A 20,335-nucleotide genomic window follows, 5' to 3' on the forward strand; every position below is an offset into this window, starting at 1 on the left:
CCCATCCCTACTTTAGATATTTCAACTGGTGTCTTGGTTGGAGTGAATTCAGTGGTAGAATTAAAATCTCACTACAAAAAGGTTCCTCGTATAAATCCCAGCTTCAGCTGGTTGCATTTAACCTAATCACTATTCATCCATTCAACGAGTTTAGTGCCTATTACAGTCTCCATGTTCTTTGCTTGATCATAACCAATTGTGTATTTATACTAAATGAAATTAGTTATCCTAGCACACACATACAGCTACGCAAAACACATATTTTGTGCCATAAATTTGCTATGAGCAGATTTGAGTAAATACAGCATACACAGGGTGTAACATTAACAGTACATCAATACAATTAAGTAATATTGTACACTTGATGACAGTAAAAAATAAAAAAGTGTCTAATCCAAAAGTAGCTGAAAGTTACATCCTTACTTCTGTGTAAAAAAAAGTAACAAAAGGGGACCTAAATCTATTCATACTCTTCATGAAAGCAAAGTAAAATGATTAATAATAATGCAAATGGTGGACCTGTTGTAGTTTAATTCTCACAACATTCTCAACGTTTCTTCCACACACTGCCCCTGTGTTCTTCAATGAAGTTATAGGTATTATGAAGTACATTGAGAAAACTATGTGTGCAATGTCTACATTAATATTAATCGTTTACATGAAATGAGACGTGAAAAATGGTTATAAACAAAAACCGATCAATATGAGACAGGAACACTTTACAGAAAACATTAAATTAAATCAAAGGAAGTGTGTCTGGAGCTGTCCAATTTCAGACTGCACACACATTTAATATAAATACTACATTCTTCCATAATGGAATAGTACCTGTCTCAGTGAGAGTGGGGATAGGGTGACCAGACACATACATTCAAAAAAGAGGACAGAGCATGGCGAAAAAGGAGGACAAAGTCATGAAAAAGAGGACACCACAAAAAAATGGCAACACATTTGCCATTATGCATAATTTAATCAATATAAAAAAATCTTACCAACATTTTGCTCACAGATACTTTTCAGGTGATCTCTTTCAATAACTTCCTCTTACCTTAAAGGTAAAGGTGCAAAGAAAGCAATCTCCTAATCTGCTATTTAACAAATGACGAAGAATATATACAATTTGAAGCACACAATTTCACTCCTTTTCTAATTCTTGGATATTTGAATGAAATATCCCCATAAGTCAATGCAAATGTAACAAGTACGATTTGCTTTAACTTATTTCCACGATCTGAATTAAAATTTTAGGTACTTAGGTAGTTTAGATTGGGTAGAGAAATATGATTTTAATACCACGAACATTTCTAGCACTCTTTCAACAGCAGGGGAAAGTGACAGCCACCTTACACTTTACCTCATATTCATTTCTTCCATCTTTTAAAAGCTGGATATTTTCTTGCAAGATTATCGTTGAATTTACACTTTCACTTCAGTATTTCATCGAAGTAAATATTACTTGATAATCAAAATTCTCACTACATGTTTCTGTATCGCGTATGTATAACTTGAAAATGAACTGGCCGACCTAAATGTCAGAGTGGTTAGCACACCGTGCCACAATGCCAGCGGTCCCAGATTCAAATCCCGGAATGGGTGTCCCTTCATCAAAATCATCATATCATTGCTCATACCCATCTTCGCGATTAGCCAAAGTGGCAGAAAAGCGAAGTAAAAACAAATCAATCAATCGAAAAGGAACTGCACAGCGTTCAAGCACTCTCAGAGGGAGAAGCCACAAGTTAGAATAATACTTAAGTCCACTTTATGCACAGTAAGGCTAATTGGGACTGGACCTACAGTTTAAAGTGCCTCCAGCGGGTATCGAACCTGGGACCCCTTGATTACAAGGCAATAATGACAGTCAGGAAAGTGATCGTGTTCAGCTCCCAGATGCTAGGTGAGCATTGCCCAAATTCTTATCGTGCCCCAAGTGATATGCCTTAAATGATGATCATTGTGTGTGAAAGCATTATCTATGCAGCACATTTGCTATGGTCAATGGTATACTCTTTCCAAAAAAGGAGGACATTTACCAATTTCTAAAAAATCTGCCCGGAAGCCGGACAGACACCTAAAAAGGAGGACATGTCTGGATAAAAGAGGACGTCTGGTCACCCTAAGTGGGGACAGAGAGGAGGATATATATATATATATATTAGAACAGATCAATTGATACTATCAGAATTGGCTAAGAAAGGTTGTATTGGTGTATCCATTCAAATGCCAATAATTTGACCAATAGGATATTTTTATAAATAGCCTATAATTTAGTGCCAAATTATGTCATTTGTGTTATTAAGCTTATTTATTTTAACATATAATTCATATGTTATGGTTTTGTAAAGGAAATGTCAAAATACCAAAGTTCATTTTTCAAAGAGAAAAACCCATTGTGGTTGCCTGGTTACATAAAACAAGGGAAGTTAATGAAGGAACACTAATTATAAATCAGATCAGTAGAATATATTGGTTATTGATTAAATTTATATGCAAAATTTAGTGGCATCAGCAAACGTTTCACATATTACTATTCATCATTTTTTACTAAATTTCTCTTGCGTTATTTAGAAATTTGGGTTAAAAAAGGATTTGCCCTTAACTTCTACAGCCTTGTGTGCCAAATTATAAGGTTCTTCTGCATAGGAGTGGAAAGATATATTTCCCTCAAAGGACACTAATACCAGTAGTCCTATGGGGTAGTATTTTTTTTCCACAAGTGTACTGTTTTTGCCTGATATTGCTCACTTTTCTCTTTCTTCCAATATTTCATGTTTTTTTTCTTACCTGGAACATCTTTTGAATTAATGTGAGGATCATTTCTGGTCATTTGTGTACACAAATACATTTTACCACCATCAAGCATAACTGAATCATTATGTATTGAACACTATGTTATACCCTGTGGAATGGTACAGAATGGTAAATTAACTCACTAAAAATAACGTAAGGCTTGATATTCAACAATTTCACAAGAAAACTTGCCAAAACTTGCTTTATAAGCAGTTAAATGCATCAAGAGACGATTTTTGCAGTTAAATGAATTTTTAAATGCATTTTTAAAAAATACAAAATGCAAACTAATAATTTAAGGAAGTTTATACTTATTTGAAGCTTATGAAACATGCATATAAAATCATATTTATCATCCAATTAATGTAACAACTCATATGGTGTCTAAATGATAAACATTTTTAATAAAACCTTCATTCAGTTATTTATCTACAACTATCAAAATAATGGAAAAAGAAAATTTATCACTACTTACGACTTTAAAATCTCTACGACTCATCATTAAACCTTGCAATAGAAGAAAACATTGTCCACTTTACTGAAGTCTCAATCTTTTAAAGTTACTCCCAGAATGCCATTCTAAAATTAACTTTTTAAACATGCAAAATGAAGTCAACCAACGCAATATTGGTATATACCTCATTCTTTTATAAATCTTTCCTCAAGATGAGGTGTTTAGGTTAATTTTCTGTTTTTATTTTATTATTTTACATCACTGGAGTATTAAATAATGATAGAGTGAAAGAAATGGATGATAAAAAAATAACATTGTAATGAACAGAAACCAAAAAAATAAATGGAGTACTAAATGATGATGGAGTGAATGAAATGATAAATTAAAATCGTCCACAAAACAAAATTGAAGATGTTAATAATTCTGATCTTATGAACAAGAGTGACCAAATGATTGATGAGACCTTTACAGATACATGGCACAGGCAATTTGCACCCATGTAAGATGTGAAGGTGAGCTCCTTAACAAAGTAAAGGGTATATCTATATACACACAAGCAAATCTAGCTACAGTAAAAATTCTGAAAGTAAGATGCTCGCATGAAATGAGGAAACACCTATTTATTTGATTGTTAATTTCAATTATACTGTTGCTTATTATACTTAGTTGAAAAGTCAGAAGTACTACTATTAGTAAGAACATAGATCCCTTACCTGCAGGCTATAAAACTCTCAGCAATGAAACATGACCTATCTGTACTATTTTCAGTATTGGATGACCTGTCACATAAGGAACAGTAATAATTTATGACTTGTCAAGTACCTCATGGTAGAATAAATTTCTTATCCTCACTTAATCTCAATTATATAATCAGACGAGTTTTACTAAGGTTAATAATTTCGAAACATTGGTAACAAGATGTGGGCGTGTGTGTGGGTATAATTATATAAATTATATCTGAATGTGTGTCCTGCACAGTGGCCATAAGTCTGAGATGCAAGCTTTGGATTCTGGCTATGGGTTCGAGTCTCCTGGGGCAAGCATAACGACTTTTCTCCTGAGCTTTCGGCCTGCATATGGGAGCGGTGGCAACCCACCATCGTGAGGAAATTTGGAGTTACAAATCGAATTGTTGATTTAAGTCCACTTTATGCACAGATAAGCTAATCAGGACTGGACTTACAGTTTAAAGTGGGATCCAAACCACTGTGCAATGTGCCTCCATAGGGTATCAAACCCGGGATCACTGATTACAAGGTAACGATGTTACCACTATGCCATCAGGTAGGCTCACTTGGGGGCTATGAATGAGTAGCGTAGCCTACAACGACTGGGGGTTCATCGTGTTCACCACACATGACTCCGTAACTGGTTGGATGATGGCCGGCAGTCGGTAGGTAGGCCTTGGCCCTCACAGGCTGTTGCACCACGGTTTATATCTGAATGTAATTGTGGTACATGAACAACAGCAAAAAGAAAATAACTATGTATATACCCAAGTGTACATAAATGCTTTCAGGGAAAATGCCCATCAATTTGGCAAAAGAGCTCAGTCTTAAGGCATTTGAGAAAGATGCAATATAGATTGAAATAATTTTGGTAGCAATTAATCAACACGAGTTTAGTTTTAAATATTATTAAAAATGAAATGCACAGTGTGAAATTAAGTGTTTTTATTATACGGTTTCATTTTCTAAGGCACAAGAAGTCTGTCATTGTCTTTACAGAGAAAAAAATTGCACAAAGATCTACAGAACAGTAAAGGAGTTTATGGCAGTTGGTCTATGAAAAGGAAAGTACAAAAGAAGAAGTAAAATCTATACCTCTCATGTAAGAAATATCTCCACATTTCTCTAGGTTTATTTGTGCCTCCAGAAATAATGCATCAAAGCGATTAAGGAAAAAATCCCAAGTCAGGATTTTCCTGTCGCTTAAACCATTGTGTAGTTGATACAATGATTGGAGAACCATGGGGCGATCAATGATCACAGAATCAAACTGGGATTCCAGGCACATAATCAAAGACTGGAACAAAAATAAACCATATTAGAATTAAATGCACACAGCATTCATTTACACGGAAATATTTATAAGTGTTAGTATTATATTGCTCCTGTTCAGAGCATAATCAATATAAAATAACAGTCAATTGCTTAGGCACATCATGGTCTTGTAAATCAGTTTGAAATGAATCAAGTTCTGGAACTTGTGTATTGTCAAGTCCAGTGGTCTAGTTGGTAGGGCAACCACCACCTGCCAGTGTTCCAGGGGGCACCATGCCATGGAGCATTTGGTTAGTGTGCTGGATTTGCAGTAAATCACAGGTCATCTGTCATAGGTTTGATTCCCACTAGTGGTAAAAAAGAAAATTGTACAATTGATTGAGTTGGAGTTTTAAGTCCACAAGAGGCTAATAGGGACTGGACCTACAGTTTAAAGTGGGATCTGAACCACTATATGCCTCCTCCGGGTATCGAACCCGGGACCCCTTGATTAAAAGGCAATGACGCTACCTCTGCACCCTCGGGGAAACCAATAGTACATTTGAAGATGAGAGAAGGTATTCTCTCTTGAAATGTAGCTTAGAATATGTATTAAGTGGTAGAAAAACTAGATCATGGCTAATGTCAGGACCGTATTTACCTCTTTGCCACCCCTAGGCCAAACAAGCTCTGCCGCCCCCCACACAGTCTATCAAGAATGAAAAAAAAATCATTATTTTCTGTATTACTATTAACGACATGCAGTATTAATTAAATGATAGTTACATACAAAAAATGTAATACAGCGATATGACATAAATTATATAAATTACATTTTAATATTTTCCTTATTTCTAGAGAAGACTTTTATTTTTACCTCATTTAAGTGATAGAACAGAACACACACTGGGCTCATCAACGGCACTTTCCTCACTTTTTTCCTGATTACATTTCTGTATAAAAAAAACTGATTTTCCGAACCTTCTTCAGAAATGCTTCCTGCTTTTCATTTTTCTCTTTTTGTATTGTGACCCACTGAGTCTTACTCTTTGATCACTCATAATGAGCATAATGATGTTTTAAACATACCCCAACAAATGCACGTTGGACACTGACACACGTGAGATGCGACACACCTCCTACTTGAATAATATTCTTGAGCAGAGCAACTAACAGTAGAAGAATACAATGCAAAACCCCTCTAATAATGCTTGTGCCGACAGTTTAATTCTCAACAATTCAACCCGAATCACATGCTTTTGAATGCCAGCAGTAACAAGGAACGGCGTTCCTGGAACGCAGCCAAGCCAGTGTTGTCTTTCAAAAGCAAGCGGCAGGCTCCACGTTCTTGCCACAATCGTCGACCTGGCTCAGCACAATACTGTACATTCGAAACAACAACGTCGGTAATTAAAACAACAAATTAGTAAACTAGTTCCGAGCCCTGCTAGCCTATCTCTCTTAAGAAATATTCCTCGTTAACTTATATTTACAATACAACTACATTATGTTATTCCACTCGTGTGAGCGCAGAAATAAAGGAGGCAATTCGAGAATTAGGTATTCCTTATAAATTTAAAACAAACAATCGTGCCGCCCCTACCAAAGTGCCGCTCTAGGCCCGGGCCTATGAGATCTATTGGGAAATCCACATCTGGCTAATGTCCAATTAACATTGTATGCTCAACTGTCCAATTCATAACTCAAGAGAACTGCTTGGTCTCTACTCAACAAACATAATGTGCACTTCATTGTTGGGTTACCAAATCAAGTTTTCAGTTCCAAACAAGGAAAAACATTTGAGGAAATCTGCACAATCACAAACTATAAAAGTTATTGAACAATGATCCAAAGATTTCTGAATGCATTATGAAAATTTTGTAACAACTTTACTTACTTTCATTGCCTGGTCATGAATGGTGCCCAAATATAATGTTGCTCTTTGAGCAACTTGCACATTTACATCATCCATGCTGGATATGAGATAGCAGAATGCATTGGCCAAAGCAGACTGCAGAGACTGGTTGCTCTTCAGGGGTGTTGAGTCCATAAAACGAGCAGTTACTGTTACTCTCTCAGCTGCAACATATGATATGAACATTAGGCAATATAATGATAATGTTACAATGCATAAGTTTTGTAAAGAAAACTACATAAACACACACACAGTTGTAACCTCATGAATTTTACATTTACCTGCAATAAAACGCACTTTCCAATCAGGATTATGAAATTCATCTTCTATCAGTTTCCAATAGACATCTGATCCACATGGAAGTGTTATGCAATGCAACAAAATAGGAACACATACTTCAGCCATATGAGATCTGTCGGCTGACAACAAGTTCCATAAACTGAAAGAAGAACATTAAATATTACAATCTACGAATAAAGAAATATTCATATATAAGTTTATATCTGAACTGGTATGAACATTTGCACACAAATCTTTTGTATGGTTTGGACAGATTGGAACTGTACTGATATTAACCCATGTAGGCACATTGTTTTATTAGAAAATGGAAGTAATTTTAAACCTTTTTTATTTCTAGTGGTTTTGAAAATAAATTTCTAATATTTGAAAGGCAAAGCCAACAGTTGTACTGAATTAAAAAAGTAGGTCTTCATAAAGTGTTGTCAGTTATTGTTCTCCACAAATTTCATATGACTACCTTATTAATATCAGCAAAAGTATATTTTGGTCCAACCCAACACACACACACATATATACATACACACACACATATATACATACACACACACCACTTACTTCTTCACCAAAAGATTTTCCTGGCACCATATAACGAACCCCCGATGGTCTTTTGCGGCCTTTGTTAATGCATCACCATGCAAAATCAGGATGTACAAGCACTCCAGCATATGATACAAAATGTCTGGCTCCTCAACATTGGGTAACTCCTGAAAATACACCTCATGCATGTAAAAAATATCACAGTTAAATTACACTACTTTAATATCAATAAATGAACAATCTCAATTATGACAATTTGCACATTTCTAGTTAATTTTGTAAGATTGTTTAAGGACATCATATTGTTTGAAATAAAGAGTTATATTTCATGAGTGAAACTTAAAACTGCAATCTGCCCTAAATAATATTAATGAAATGGATTGGATTATATTGGATTACTAATCTGCAGTAATTATGACTGCATTCAAGATCATGTTTCTTGTGAATTACCATTTTAACATCAAAATGCACTGTACTGAATGATACACTTGCTCAGATACCAGATATACAATATGGGAATATTATATTAACTTTTTATGAACTCTTAATGAGAAAAAAGAATTGTGTAATAAATACTCCTTTTGATCCTAAAATGTGCCCCGTTCTTGTACTGAAATCTTGATCTTACTCACCATAAATATGTGGCTCTAACAATTACCAATTAGTTCTTTAATTTGTCACGCGAGTGTTTCCAGTTTTCTTAACCTTCTACAGCTTTTATAATGTGTAATATAAGCTTTTGAAATTAAGAATTGTATGTTAAGTTTACATTTTATTACCACCCACCCCCTCCCTTCACTCTATATTTCACAAAAAAATATTTAAATGAGTAACACATCTAGAGCATTTTCTTTAATTGAATTCTAACCTTTTGAGTCCCAAGGCTATTTTCACATGTAAGCCTCTCTGTCCCGAGCCGATTTTGAGCAAAATGCAGAGTTTCAATTAAATGAGTGTAGATCGGAGACTAATTGCCCTAGAGAGATGAGTGATATACCGTTGTACGCGGAATGAACCAGAGATTCAGACTATATGAAATTTATGCAAATTCGGCGTATATGTGGCGGGGGAGGGGCTAACTCTCAAAATTCCAATATTTCGGAAAAAAAAATTTGGTTCCCCACCCTCCCCTCAAGAAAAAAGTACATGACAGTGTCGACATGCACATGGAAATGATCGCTGACATGTAAGGAACACAAAAATATTTGCATTATTATCATATGACCAATGTAACTTGAGTTGTACCCCAAAAAGGAATGGTCGGCACGCCACTGATTCAAGCTTCAAAATGCAGCGGTACGTTCAAATGACTTTAGCTCAGAGACTATTTGCCCTGGAGATATGAACGATATACTGTTGTACGCACATTGAATCACAGATTCAGACGATATATAATTTAGGTACTACTTTACTATACCGGAGACACCTATCAATGATTTATTTCGCAATTTTTTACATTGCTAACGTACTATTCTGCATTGCGGAACATTTCTTTAGGTGAAATAATGAATTTCTAACAAAAATAATTCTATTTCTTACATTAACGAGTACTTACTTTTGTTCCTTATTTCCCACAAACCATCCACGGGTAGCCCCAAAAACCATTGACGTTAGCCCAAAAATTCACGATAGCCCACGAACCATCACGGGGACGAGGTATGCCTACTAGGTTAGGTTAGGCCTGTTAGGTTAGGTTCCATTAGCACTCCTTTCGTTCAATTTACCATATACAGACAATACGAGAGAGACAATATTGTGCTCTCGTGCAGAAAGTGAATGGCGGCAGCAGCAATAGCGCGTCAGAAATAGATTTTCATAGAAAACCACATGCATTCGCATTGAAATGGATGAAAACTACATTCCCGAACATCAACAAAGCTACAGAAAGTGATTTGCGTAAGTACTTTCTCCAGTAAATTTGAAGAAATACGTCTCCGGTATAGTAAAGTGTTACCATAATTTATGCACATTCGGCGTATATATGGAGGGGGGAAAGGTGGGAAATCCCCTGAAAATACTTTTTTTTAAAAAAATTGGGTTTCTCCCCCCTGCCCCCCGAAAAAAAGGATATGAAAAGTTCAAAATGCACATAGAAATTATCGCTGACATGTAAGGAACACAAAAATATTTGCATTATTATCATATGACCAATGTAACTTGAATTGTACCCCCAAAAGGAATGGTCGGCACGCCACAGATTTAAGCTTCAAAATGCAGAGTTACATTGAAATGACCATAGCTCAGAAACTAAATGCCCTAGAGATATGAAAGATATACCATTGTACGCAGAATGAATCACAGATTCAGACAATATATAATTTATGCACATTCGGCGTACATATGGAGGGGGAAGGGGGGGAAATCCCCTCAAAAATACTTTTCTTAAAAAAATGGTGTTTCCCCCTGCCCCCGAAAAAATGTCAAAATGCAAAATTTATGCAAATTTGGCGTATATATGGAGGGGGAAGGGAGAAAACCCCCAAAAATTATTTTAAAAAATTGTCACTTCACCCAAAAAATGTCCTTGCCCTTGGGCACAAAACGACACCTACGCTCAACATTCACGGACGAAAAGCTAGAACGAAGTGAAAAATGAGCGCCAATTCTTGCAGCTGCTTGAAATTCTATTTTTAGACAATGCAGGGTAACCCCTGTTGTAACTTGTGGACACTTGTGCTAAAAAAAAACAAAGGTTTCCTTCAGCGTGCTTTGAAATTCCATTCTCGCAACGCAGATTCAACAACCAGTCTTCCCCCTCCCCCTCCCCCCACTCCCTGCTTGCACCCTCACGGAAAACTTTCATTTTGACATCGGATACTGATAAACAAGTTTCCTTCGAATGCAGTTAACAGGCGGGAGTGAAAAGCATTGCTTTAGAACAACAAAGCCCATCTTCCTTTGTCGGCAAAAATTTGACCTTGAAAAGAAACGCCATTTCCCCTCCATTTTCATGAAGACAAAAAAAATGAAAAAAAAAATCTGTTAAATACATGTGTTAGGAACAATATAAAAAAAATCGAAATTCTAGCCAAAAATAGAAAAGTTATAACGTAAAAAGTACGACCTTGACACAGCATCACGATCGAGATGCTTGGGACCGTGAGGGTTACATTTGGGTATCTCGATCGAGACGCTTGGGACACAAAAGGCTAATCATCCAACAGATGAAAGACATACTGGTTTTGTTTCTCTACAAGGTCTCAGTACTACAAATTTTGAATGGAGTTAATTTAAGCTAAGTTCTGTCAAATTGTCTTTCCAGAGGTCAAAATTTCCTTTAAAAAAATTAGAAGTATTCTATAAGATTACATGCTTACAGTATAGTCCTCCTATCCAATAGAATTACATGAGAATAGTAACTTACATATGCAATGTTACTTACTTCTTTCTGAATGCACACTTGAAGCTCTGGAGTTTAGAATGAAATGAATACTTAATTTGAACATACACAAGAATAAACACAATAAATTATTTTTTTCAAAAGACAAGTATCAGATGTATATAATCAAACTAGATGCATTAAAATTACTGGAACAAAAGTTTACTTCAATAGCTATTTCCAAAACATTAGCGGATATCAGCTATCACTATTATTGATTAGCAATTGTCACACATTCAATTATTACTTTAAAATGGTTTCTTTATGTGAAGAAAAAGACAATTTTGTCTTGCAATGGGTTTTTAGAATTCAAGCCCAGTTTTATGAAATACTAACAAAACTCGACCCACTAAATAATTATATATTCTCCTATAATTCACTTCTGATGCACTCCAACATGAAACAGTATTTGTAAAGGTAATAATTACAGTCACAATATTTTGACTTACTTTAAGGAGTTGGTGGATGAACTGAAGTTGCTGTGGAAGCTCTTCGATCGCAAATCGGAATTTCCCGACACTTGTGTGCCAGAAGTTTTGATCATCCTCATCTTCCCCTACATCAATAGGTTGGTCATTTTCACCCACCAATGTAGCCTTAGCAACCTGAACTGTTGCAGTTGCTACATGAAAGAATAAGCGTTTTTAATATGAGAATTCTGTAAAGTAAAAACACACCACAAAATGTCCACTAATACAAATAATTTTCTTCTTTTGTATTAAGTAGATATGTTGTAATAGTATTTTGTAAAACACAGGAGGCCATGTCGAATTAATGCGTTACTAAGAAGTTAAAACTATGGTGTAGGCTATAAAATTACAGAAGCCTTCAAAATCAAACATCCAACACTATTTCTTTTTAAATCTCTCCTGTATTTCTGTTCTTGGAATTAGAATCTTGAATCTATCTGCATTGGATGACATCACTAGTACTCGTATCAGAAAACATGATTTTAATTCACTGTACTGAATGATACACTTGCTCACATACCAGATATACAATATGGGAATATTCATTAACTTTTTATGAATGCTTAATGAGAAAAAATAATTTCTGTAATAAATAACGGCTATATTATATTTGGATTATCACACACATAAATCTACCAGCTGAGAACATTAAGTGGACGATTTTCTGCCTTGCCACAGAAGTTCTTAGGTTCCCAGCCTGCGCATGGGTGTTGTTTGTGAGCATCTCGTTATTAATTTAATCTTATTAATCAGTCATTCTCATCATCACAATTAGCCAAAAGAATTTAAAGAAATGTGATGCTAATACAAATGAATCTACTAATATATCAGAGTAAATTATGAATCTACTAATATATCAGAGTAAATTATAGTAGATTGAAATGATGAAGTTACAATGTAATGCAATCTCCCCTTTATTTTATTAATAAAATTTTGAAATTTTTTTGAAAGTTATTAATATTGCTAAAGAATTGGCTATGATTGAAAGTAATACTGGCTTCAACCAGCTAATTCTTTTTTTACATATTTCCTCAATTTTGTGATCGCTTGTAGTGTGTCTTTTTCAACAGTAGGAACAACGAAACATTGTGAAACATGCATAAAATATCAAAGTTTTAGCCACTACAAGTACAATACAATACAATGGAACCTTGATTACATGTTCTTCAGAGGCTTGTGGCTAAAGAACTTGAAGTGCAGAGAAAATACAAAATTTATGAAAAAATTCTAATGCATGGTAAGTCAAAATGAAGTTCCTGATTTCAATAATGATTTCTTCAAATTGTATGCAATGCAGGTAAACAAAAATTGGTACTGATTTAAAGGAAATCTCCACAAGTATTTTTTTAGCAAAATTACAAAAGTAAAAAAAAAAAATAGTGGGAAAGTTACAGGGTTACAAACATTACAAATGTTCCATGTGCATTCCATGTTACGTGTGCAGCACATGCTGGCCTCATTGGCAGAGTGGGTAGCACGGCATGCTATGATGGCAGGGGTCCTGGGTTCGAATTCCAGCCTGGGTATGGGTGTTCTTTGTGAGTGTCCCTTCATCAATTTCATCATATCATCACTCATCCTTATCCTTATCTTCATATATATATATATATATACACAAATGATGGAGGAGACAGTAAGGATCAATAATCACCGTTCCTCCACCCAAAACTCCGATTTCACAGTTGCCATCCACACCAACAGCCATAACACCACCTTCGATAACTGCTTCCGTGTTGCCATCATCCATCTTTTACCCCCCCACCCCCCTCTGACATCTTTCCGCAGGCGATGGGAAAGGGCCTATATAGCAGGCATGCATGCCACTATACCCCCCGGACTCAACCTAGCCAACCAGTAATCCTTTCCTCTCCTCTCCGAAACTACCCACCCACCTTACAGTAAACACTGGTTAAAGTACTTTTCATTATCATATATATATATGACACAGGTATAGGATGAGAAAAGGTTCCAGAAGGGCGGATAAACACAAATGAAGAAGGAGACAGTAACACTTACCACATTAAAGGAAAAAAGTTTGTTATTTCGTGACCTAGGCCACATTTTCAACGAAGAAGAAAAGAGGTTCACAGAATGACGAAGAGTAGGAGCACAGAATACTAACTGTAGGGTTGGTACAATGTTGCCAGAGAAAGACGATAGGAAACAAATATAAGGTACTTTCACCAGTGTTTACTGCATCGGGTGGGTGGTTTCAGGGAAGAAGGGAAAAGGTTATTGGTTGGCTAGGTTAAGTCCTGGGGGTATAGTGGCGTGCATGCCTGATATATAGGCCCTTTCCCATAGCCTGCGGAAAGACGTGTCTGAGTGGGGGGGGGGGGATGGATTATGGCAACATGGAAACAGTTGTTGAAGGTGGTATTATGGCTGTTGGTGTGGATGGCAACTGTGAAATCAGTTTTGGGTGGAGGAAAGGTGATTATTGATCCTTAGATTCAAGGGGTGGAGGTTTTGCCCAGGTAGAAGTTGCCGCAGATTTGGCAGATGAGGGTGTAAATCAGGTTGGATGACTGGCAGGTGCCCTTGGGGTGAAGGGTGAACTCACCTGCAGCTGTGGGGATCAGGAAGGTGGTGGAGGTGATGAGTATGGGGCAGGTCTTGCACCTGTGAGCTGGGGGGAGTGGTGTGGAAAGGGTGGGAGTGTTTTGGACCAAGATGTTCTTGAGGTTGGGGGGGGGGGGCGAAGGAAGACGACCCCTAGGTTTATCCCGAAAGATGTCCCTGGTGTCGGGGTCACTGTGCAGGATGGGGAAGAGGGAGTGGAGGGTATGTCTGATTTTCATGAAGGGGGGGGGGTTGTTGTGTGATCAGAGCAGGGGGATTGGTTTTGGGTTGTTTGGTGCGGTTGTGGAAGGTGGCTCTTGTGATCTGTTTGTTGATGAGAGCTCTCAGAGGCCAACACCTCAACTCATCCCCCCCTTATCCCGCCAAAACTACAACCTACGTCTGCACCAAGCCCTAACCAACCGTGGCTACCCCTCCATGAGAGAATTTTCCTATCAATTTCCATCTGTGAGTAAGTTAATTCTGTACTTTGGAGGAGATCCATATGTCAAGTTGCCCGGGCCCCCTCTGGCTGAGACAATATGCCCCTGTTTATTATCACAGACGTTTTCATATATTACTGGAAAACAGATTTCTGTTTCGTAAAACCATATTTTCAAATAAGCGACACTATCTGTTGAATTTTTCGGATTATATACAATTTCAGAAGCACAGAGAGATAACATAGAGGAGCCCCTGCAGGGGCAGCCGCTACGCCACTGCTTTACATTTCTGCCACTTTGGCTTGCCTTCATGATTAGCCAAAAGTGGCAGAAATGCGAAGTAAAAATAAACCAAATCAATCACTGTGGAGCGCACACATCATTTCAAGTAGTTGTAACTTTTCTATGATGTTGTATTACCAAAAAAAGAAAATAAGAAAAAGAGAAAAAAATGTTAAGTTTTCCTTTTTATCTGTACTATTTGTTTTTACTTGCATTACACAAATTTTGATAAAAAAAATATTGAAATCAGGAACATCTGTAACTTATCCCGTAGTTTCTTCTATTGAGAATACAAAAATTAAATGTTAAATCGAGGTTTCATTATATTTTAATTTGAACACAAATGTGACTGCCTGGAAAATCTGGTAAACTATAAGGTGACAAATGTTCTAAAAAATTTTGGAGTCTCTCATTACTCCATGAAATGTACACTTTCTCCTGTGAATATCAGGGTTGCTACGATTTTTTTATTATGAAATTCCCTGACATTTCAAGGTTTTCCAGTCCAAAAATGATATTATTCCAGACATTTTCATCGTCATGATTTTTGCTTCTGAACCTAGAGTTTTTCAATTAAATGTTCTAACCTGTTAATTATTATGAATAATCACTTTCACAACTTTTTTTTAGCAAATTTCATTCTACACACACACAAGAACGTGAAAATTCGAAGAGTAAAATGTAAAATTACAATCGGCATCAAATGTATTGGGTGCAACAATCACATGCATCTAGCCTTCAGGCTAAGGTAATACAGGTACCTTATTTCACCATAACAGATCCCCACAATATTAAAACAACAGAAAAAGTTCATAAACCATACACAATTTTTCTTTTTATGGCGGATTTATAGTGTCATAGAAAATGCTGCTTTTTACTTACATTTATAAGTACACAGCATCTGGAGAAATTTTTGTTGCATATAGGAATTTTATAGGAAATGCCAACAAGACTAAGATCTATAAAATAATAGATGATAACCTCATCTTCACCAACTTTTCCGATAATTATGATCATATTGTCAATGTACCTTAGTCATCTAACAGATATCTGGACTGCAAGTTTTACTTTGATATTCTTTCTAATATCTAGTATTATAAACGTGAAAATTTATTACAGAAATTCGAAGAAACCATAATTTTACAAAAGACTGAGAATCATAAGAACGAAAGAAACAAGTTTCTAAACTGAATCTTTTTTGGGAGTGAAATCACAAGAACCGAATCCAGAAGTGGAAGTGAACTGCTTGTTCATTTTGCAACTTTTTTCCTTGCAGACTCCAAAATGCACGTAAATTCCAGACAATCTGCATAATTCCAACATTTCCCTGATTTTTCAGTTTTCCAGGTTTTCCAGATGCGTAGCAATCCTGAATATGATTTTAGGTGAAACTGTTAAAACTCATTCCTACTCACCTGTGTCAGTTTCGGTGATGGTGACTGCCCTGGCAACTGCTTTGACCACCTTCTCTGATGGAATGATTGGAGCCAAGTCCAGTTCCGAAACAGTTTCTACAGTTGCCGTCATGATCTGCAAGGGAATAAACTTTAATAAACATAGATTAACACAGTCCTCGGACAAAAAGGAAAAGAGCCAATAGGAAAGACGACAGGAAGAGATTTATGCACTCGCACACATATAGCCCACTCATCATGCCAGTCCAAGCATCCATTTATTTAAAGCCTTATTTTGCACAATGTTAAAGTACTTTATTTACTGTCAGTAGTGCCATTCTTGCTTTAATGCTTCAAAGAGTTTAGCTTGCAATACATATTAATATTGCAAGGTAATGTTTATCGATTTTTCTTGATTTCTTGCTTATCGATCTCACTTGCTCATTGGGTGTTAAGTACTTGAACTCACAAAACATTGAACACAACTGGATACTTGTCTTGATTTGATCCATGCTGTTTCCACTGCATTTTACTTTGGGGAACATGGACTAAAAGAAAACACACAAAACAATTAATGAAACAATTACAAGTCCATTTTACACACATCAATCCCATCTCCTCCACACTCACAAAACCATTAAAAGAAATGAAGGAAAGGAAAGAAGAAACAGGATACAAGAAGAAAGAACACTACTATACAACTTGCAGCTTGCACAACATGCCAAATATATCTTACAAATGTATTAATTTTAGAAAAAGGTTCTGGTTGACATGTCCAGAGTGAAGCAATTTCTTGAGCATTTTACAAAACATTAACATGTCACATTAGCAAAAAACAAGAAATTTATGAGAACTTATATAAACCTGTTGCCAAGAATTCTTAATTTTCTCTTATGGAACATAATTTCAAGATCAATATAATAAATCAATATTGGAAGAGTACGGTATTTGTTGTTGCTATGATAAATAGCAATATCTGCTGGTAAATTGGTAAGATGGCCAATCAGAATTCTTACTCTTTTTTTTATCCTTTTAATGGTTTTATCAACTTACCTTACAAAAAATTCAACCTGTTCCTTATCTCCTAACGATGATAGCTGCTACTGTTGAAAATATTTGAAGATGAATTACATAACATTTTCACTCGTGTAGCATGTGGGGGTAAGAGCAGGAAATAAGCAAAACAGTACTCAGAGTCCACATGTCAGATCTTGAATTCTTATTGCCTTTCATGGTCATTTATGTAATATCAGTTTCAGACTTTCAAGAAGATATATCCACATAGGATCAATGTTCAGCTAATAAAGGTTGCTGCATTATCATATGTATTTCTCTTTATTTAGCTCATCAATTAGAAAATGTGCTTGAGAAGTATTCCATGCTGTGTAGTAGTTCTTCTCCCTATGTATAGCTTTTTCTATTTCTATCAGCGGATCAATTTGTCCACAAAATGTATCTTGAACTCAGATCAAATAGGGTGGCTGAGACCATATAGCAGAAACCTTAGCTAAATATGGATAAGTTCCTATCACATGGCACCTAAACTAAGAATCACGAACCTTCCGACCCTCTGTAAACAACCGTCTCACTTCGAGTAACGTATCACTCCGCGTCAGCTGTTCATGGATGGCGCGGTCATCATAATGCTGTTGTTCACTCGCATTTCACCCGAATACGTTACATGAAAAGAAAATGTATTCCTATGTTTTATGACATCCCTACACATTGAAGCAAAATAAATTTTCGAAGTGTGATTAAATACGTGTTCTTGTTGAAGCTTGAAGTACAGGTATGAACATATTTTCGACTTCAAAAAATTCATTTATCTTAAACTGGGTTAACGGGTCCCTCCTCCCTCCCTTTTCTCTCAGTATGACGGGGCCAAAGTAAAACTAAGAGAGCGAGAGTCGATTCAGTAAATTCAAGCCTTTTCATTTCCTTGCTACCCCTTCCACCAAGCTATTGTCCAACATTGTTGATATGCAGAGAATTGTTTTTCTCCTTTGTCCAACAATGTCCCGCCAGTTTTAGCAGAATCTAGACAAAGATAAGCCGAAAAATAAAAAAATAAGATTGTTTATCTCCATTCATTTATCTTTCTTGAGCACTGAAAAAAAAGCGACAATAAGAACTCACATTATTTATGCAAGGGAAAAATATTTACTTACTTTAATCCGATGGGAGAGGTTCGATGCCTGTCATATCTTCATCACAACTATCTTCCGATTCACTTTCCCCGTCATTAACTTGGATAATGAATCTTTCCAAATTTAAATCGTCTGTCAGGTTGTCCACTTCCCACAATTTCCGCTCTTCGGTTTCAATGACATGCCGCACTGCGTCCGCCCAGTTACGCACCGAAATCTGAGACATGGCAATCTCAGTCAGTCTCTTGACCTCGTCCAACTTGAAGGTCTTGTTGTTGCGCGCAACGTACCCTTTGACCTGAGCCCATATCATTTCAATGGGATTCAGGTTGCAATGGTAAGGTGGTAGACGCAACACGGTGTGCCCGGCTCTCTTCGCCATTTCGTCGACAACGTATTTGTCGTAGCTTGGCTTCATACGCGAAACGTGATCCAAAAGTTCCGGCTTGAGCACGTCAGCTGGAAGTACAACGCCTTTTTCGCTCAGCCAAGCTAATATGTCAGCCTTCTTCCAAGCAGTGGTTGGCAACTTTTCACATTTCACACTGTGATAGGGAGCATTATCCAGCACAATAACACTGTTCGGGTCAAGTTTTGGCAGAACAGATGAAAACCACTCCTCAAAAACATCACCGTTCATTTCTTCGTGGTAGTCACCTGTAGTCTTTGACACAAATATTAGCTGTGCACCGTCCACGAACCCACTTCCAACATGAACAATGATGAGCCTCTTGCCTTTTCCTGACGGTTGCTTCATTCCGGTTGACAGTCCTTCGAGAAAAGCTTTCTTCCTGGAGGTGACAGTGCTATCGTGCCACGCCTTGCTCACAGTGTGTCCTGCGTTTACCCACGTCTCATCCAAGTAATAAATGTTCTTACCTTGCTTTCGCAGTTCCCTTATGGACCGGAGGTATTTTCGGCGCCAAAAAACAATATTGTCCCTATCGATGAGTGCTGTCTGCCGACTTCGCTTCCCATAAACGAACCCAACGTCCAACAAGAGGCGCTTTAACGTGGACGCGCTAAAATTGGGGAGATCCTCATCGTTATTAACATCCGGCAATACCTTCCGCACGGTGGGTAGTTCTTGATTAAAAAAGTAGGAATGCACTTTGCGCCGTATTGCGCTTATTTCAAAATCGGTGTACTTGTTCACACGAGCAACAACGTTGTGTTTCTTCCCGGGAGTCACAATTTCACCAGTCGTTTTCCGTTCTTTCAACGCACCGAAAACGGAAGACGCTGACACACCACTGAACTCGGACACCAACTTCACCACCTCCTTCACAGTTTTTTCAGGATGCCACTGACAGAATGTTGCATAAACGTTCAGAACAATCTGCTTCTCGCCACTTTTCAACGGCTGTCCTTGCCGATGTTTCTGAAAGAAACTCGGAGAACACGGAGACCTTCCTGCATGCATGGAAGTCGCCATATTTGAAACTGGCGCTACTTTCTTGCCGCTCACGTGATCAGTTGTAATTTATTCAATCATCACGTATTATTATTATAAGCAGAAACCTTTAATGAAAAGCTATTTTAAAATTCCTATTCCGGGATAATTTACATATTTTTCTAGCATTGGCAAGCTTTTTTAAAACAGACTATATGCGGCGGAAGAAATCCGCTATTAGGTTGTTGCCAACCCCAATACCTTCGCACTAAGTCGGTGAAGAAACT

The 20,335-nt window shown here is 36.9% G+C and overlaps 1 protein-coding gene across 10 annotated transcripts in view; it reads right to left on the reverse strand.

Annotated features, from left to right (window-relative positions):
- The window catches only part of unc79 (UNC-79 domain-containing protein), a 149,744-nt gene that overhangs the window by 72,281 nt on the left and 57,128 nt on the right, over window positions 1-20,335 (reverse strand). For 9 of the 10 annotated variants that reach the window (XR_014443471.1, XM_083137393.1, XM_083137439.1 and 6 more), the window contains exons 18-23: window positions 16,530-16,659; window positions 11,807-11,979; window positions 7,997-8,145; window positions 7,423-7,580; window positions 7,124-7,305; window positions 5,068-5,269 (exon numbers count right to left, since the gene is read on the reverse strand). Coding sequence is in view for 9 of the 10 variants with exons in the window: in XM_083137393.1 (XP_082993519.1) it covers window positions 5,068-5,269; window positions 7,124-7,305; window positions 7,423-7,580; window positions 7,997-8,145; window positions 11,807-11,979; window positions 16,530-16,659 (994 nt within the window). In the remaining variant the exon portion in view is untranslated. The remainder of the gene's footprint in view (window positions 1-5,067; window positions 5,270-7,123; window positions 7,306-7,422; window positions 7,581-7,996; window positions 8,146-11,806; window positions 11,980-16,529; window positions 16,660-20,335) is intronic. The other variant, XM_083137400.1, reaches the window with a different exon arrangement.

Source organism: Lepisma saccharinum, chromosome 1, assembly GCF_977018435.1.
Source record: "Lepisma saccharinum chromosome 1, izLepSacc3.1, whole genome shotgun sequence".
Classification (NCBI taxonomy): Eukaryota; Metazoa; Arthropoda; class Insecta; order Zygentoma; family Lepismatidae; genus Lepisma; species Lepisma saccharinum.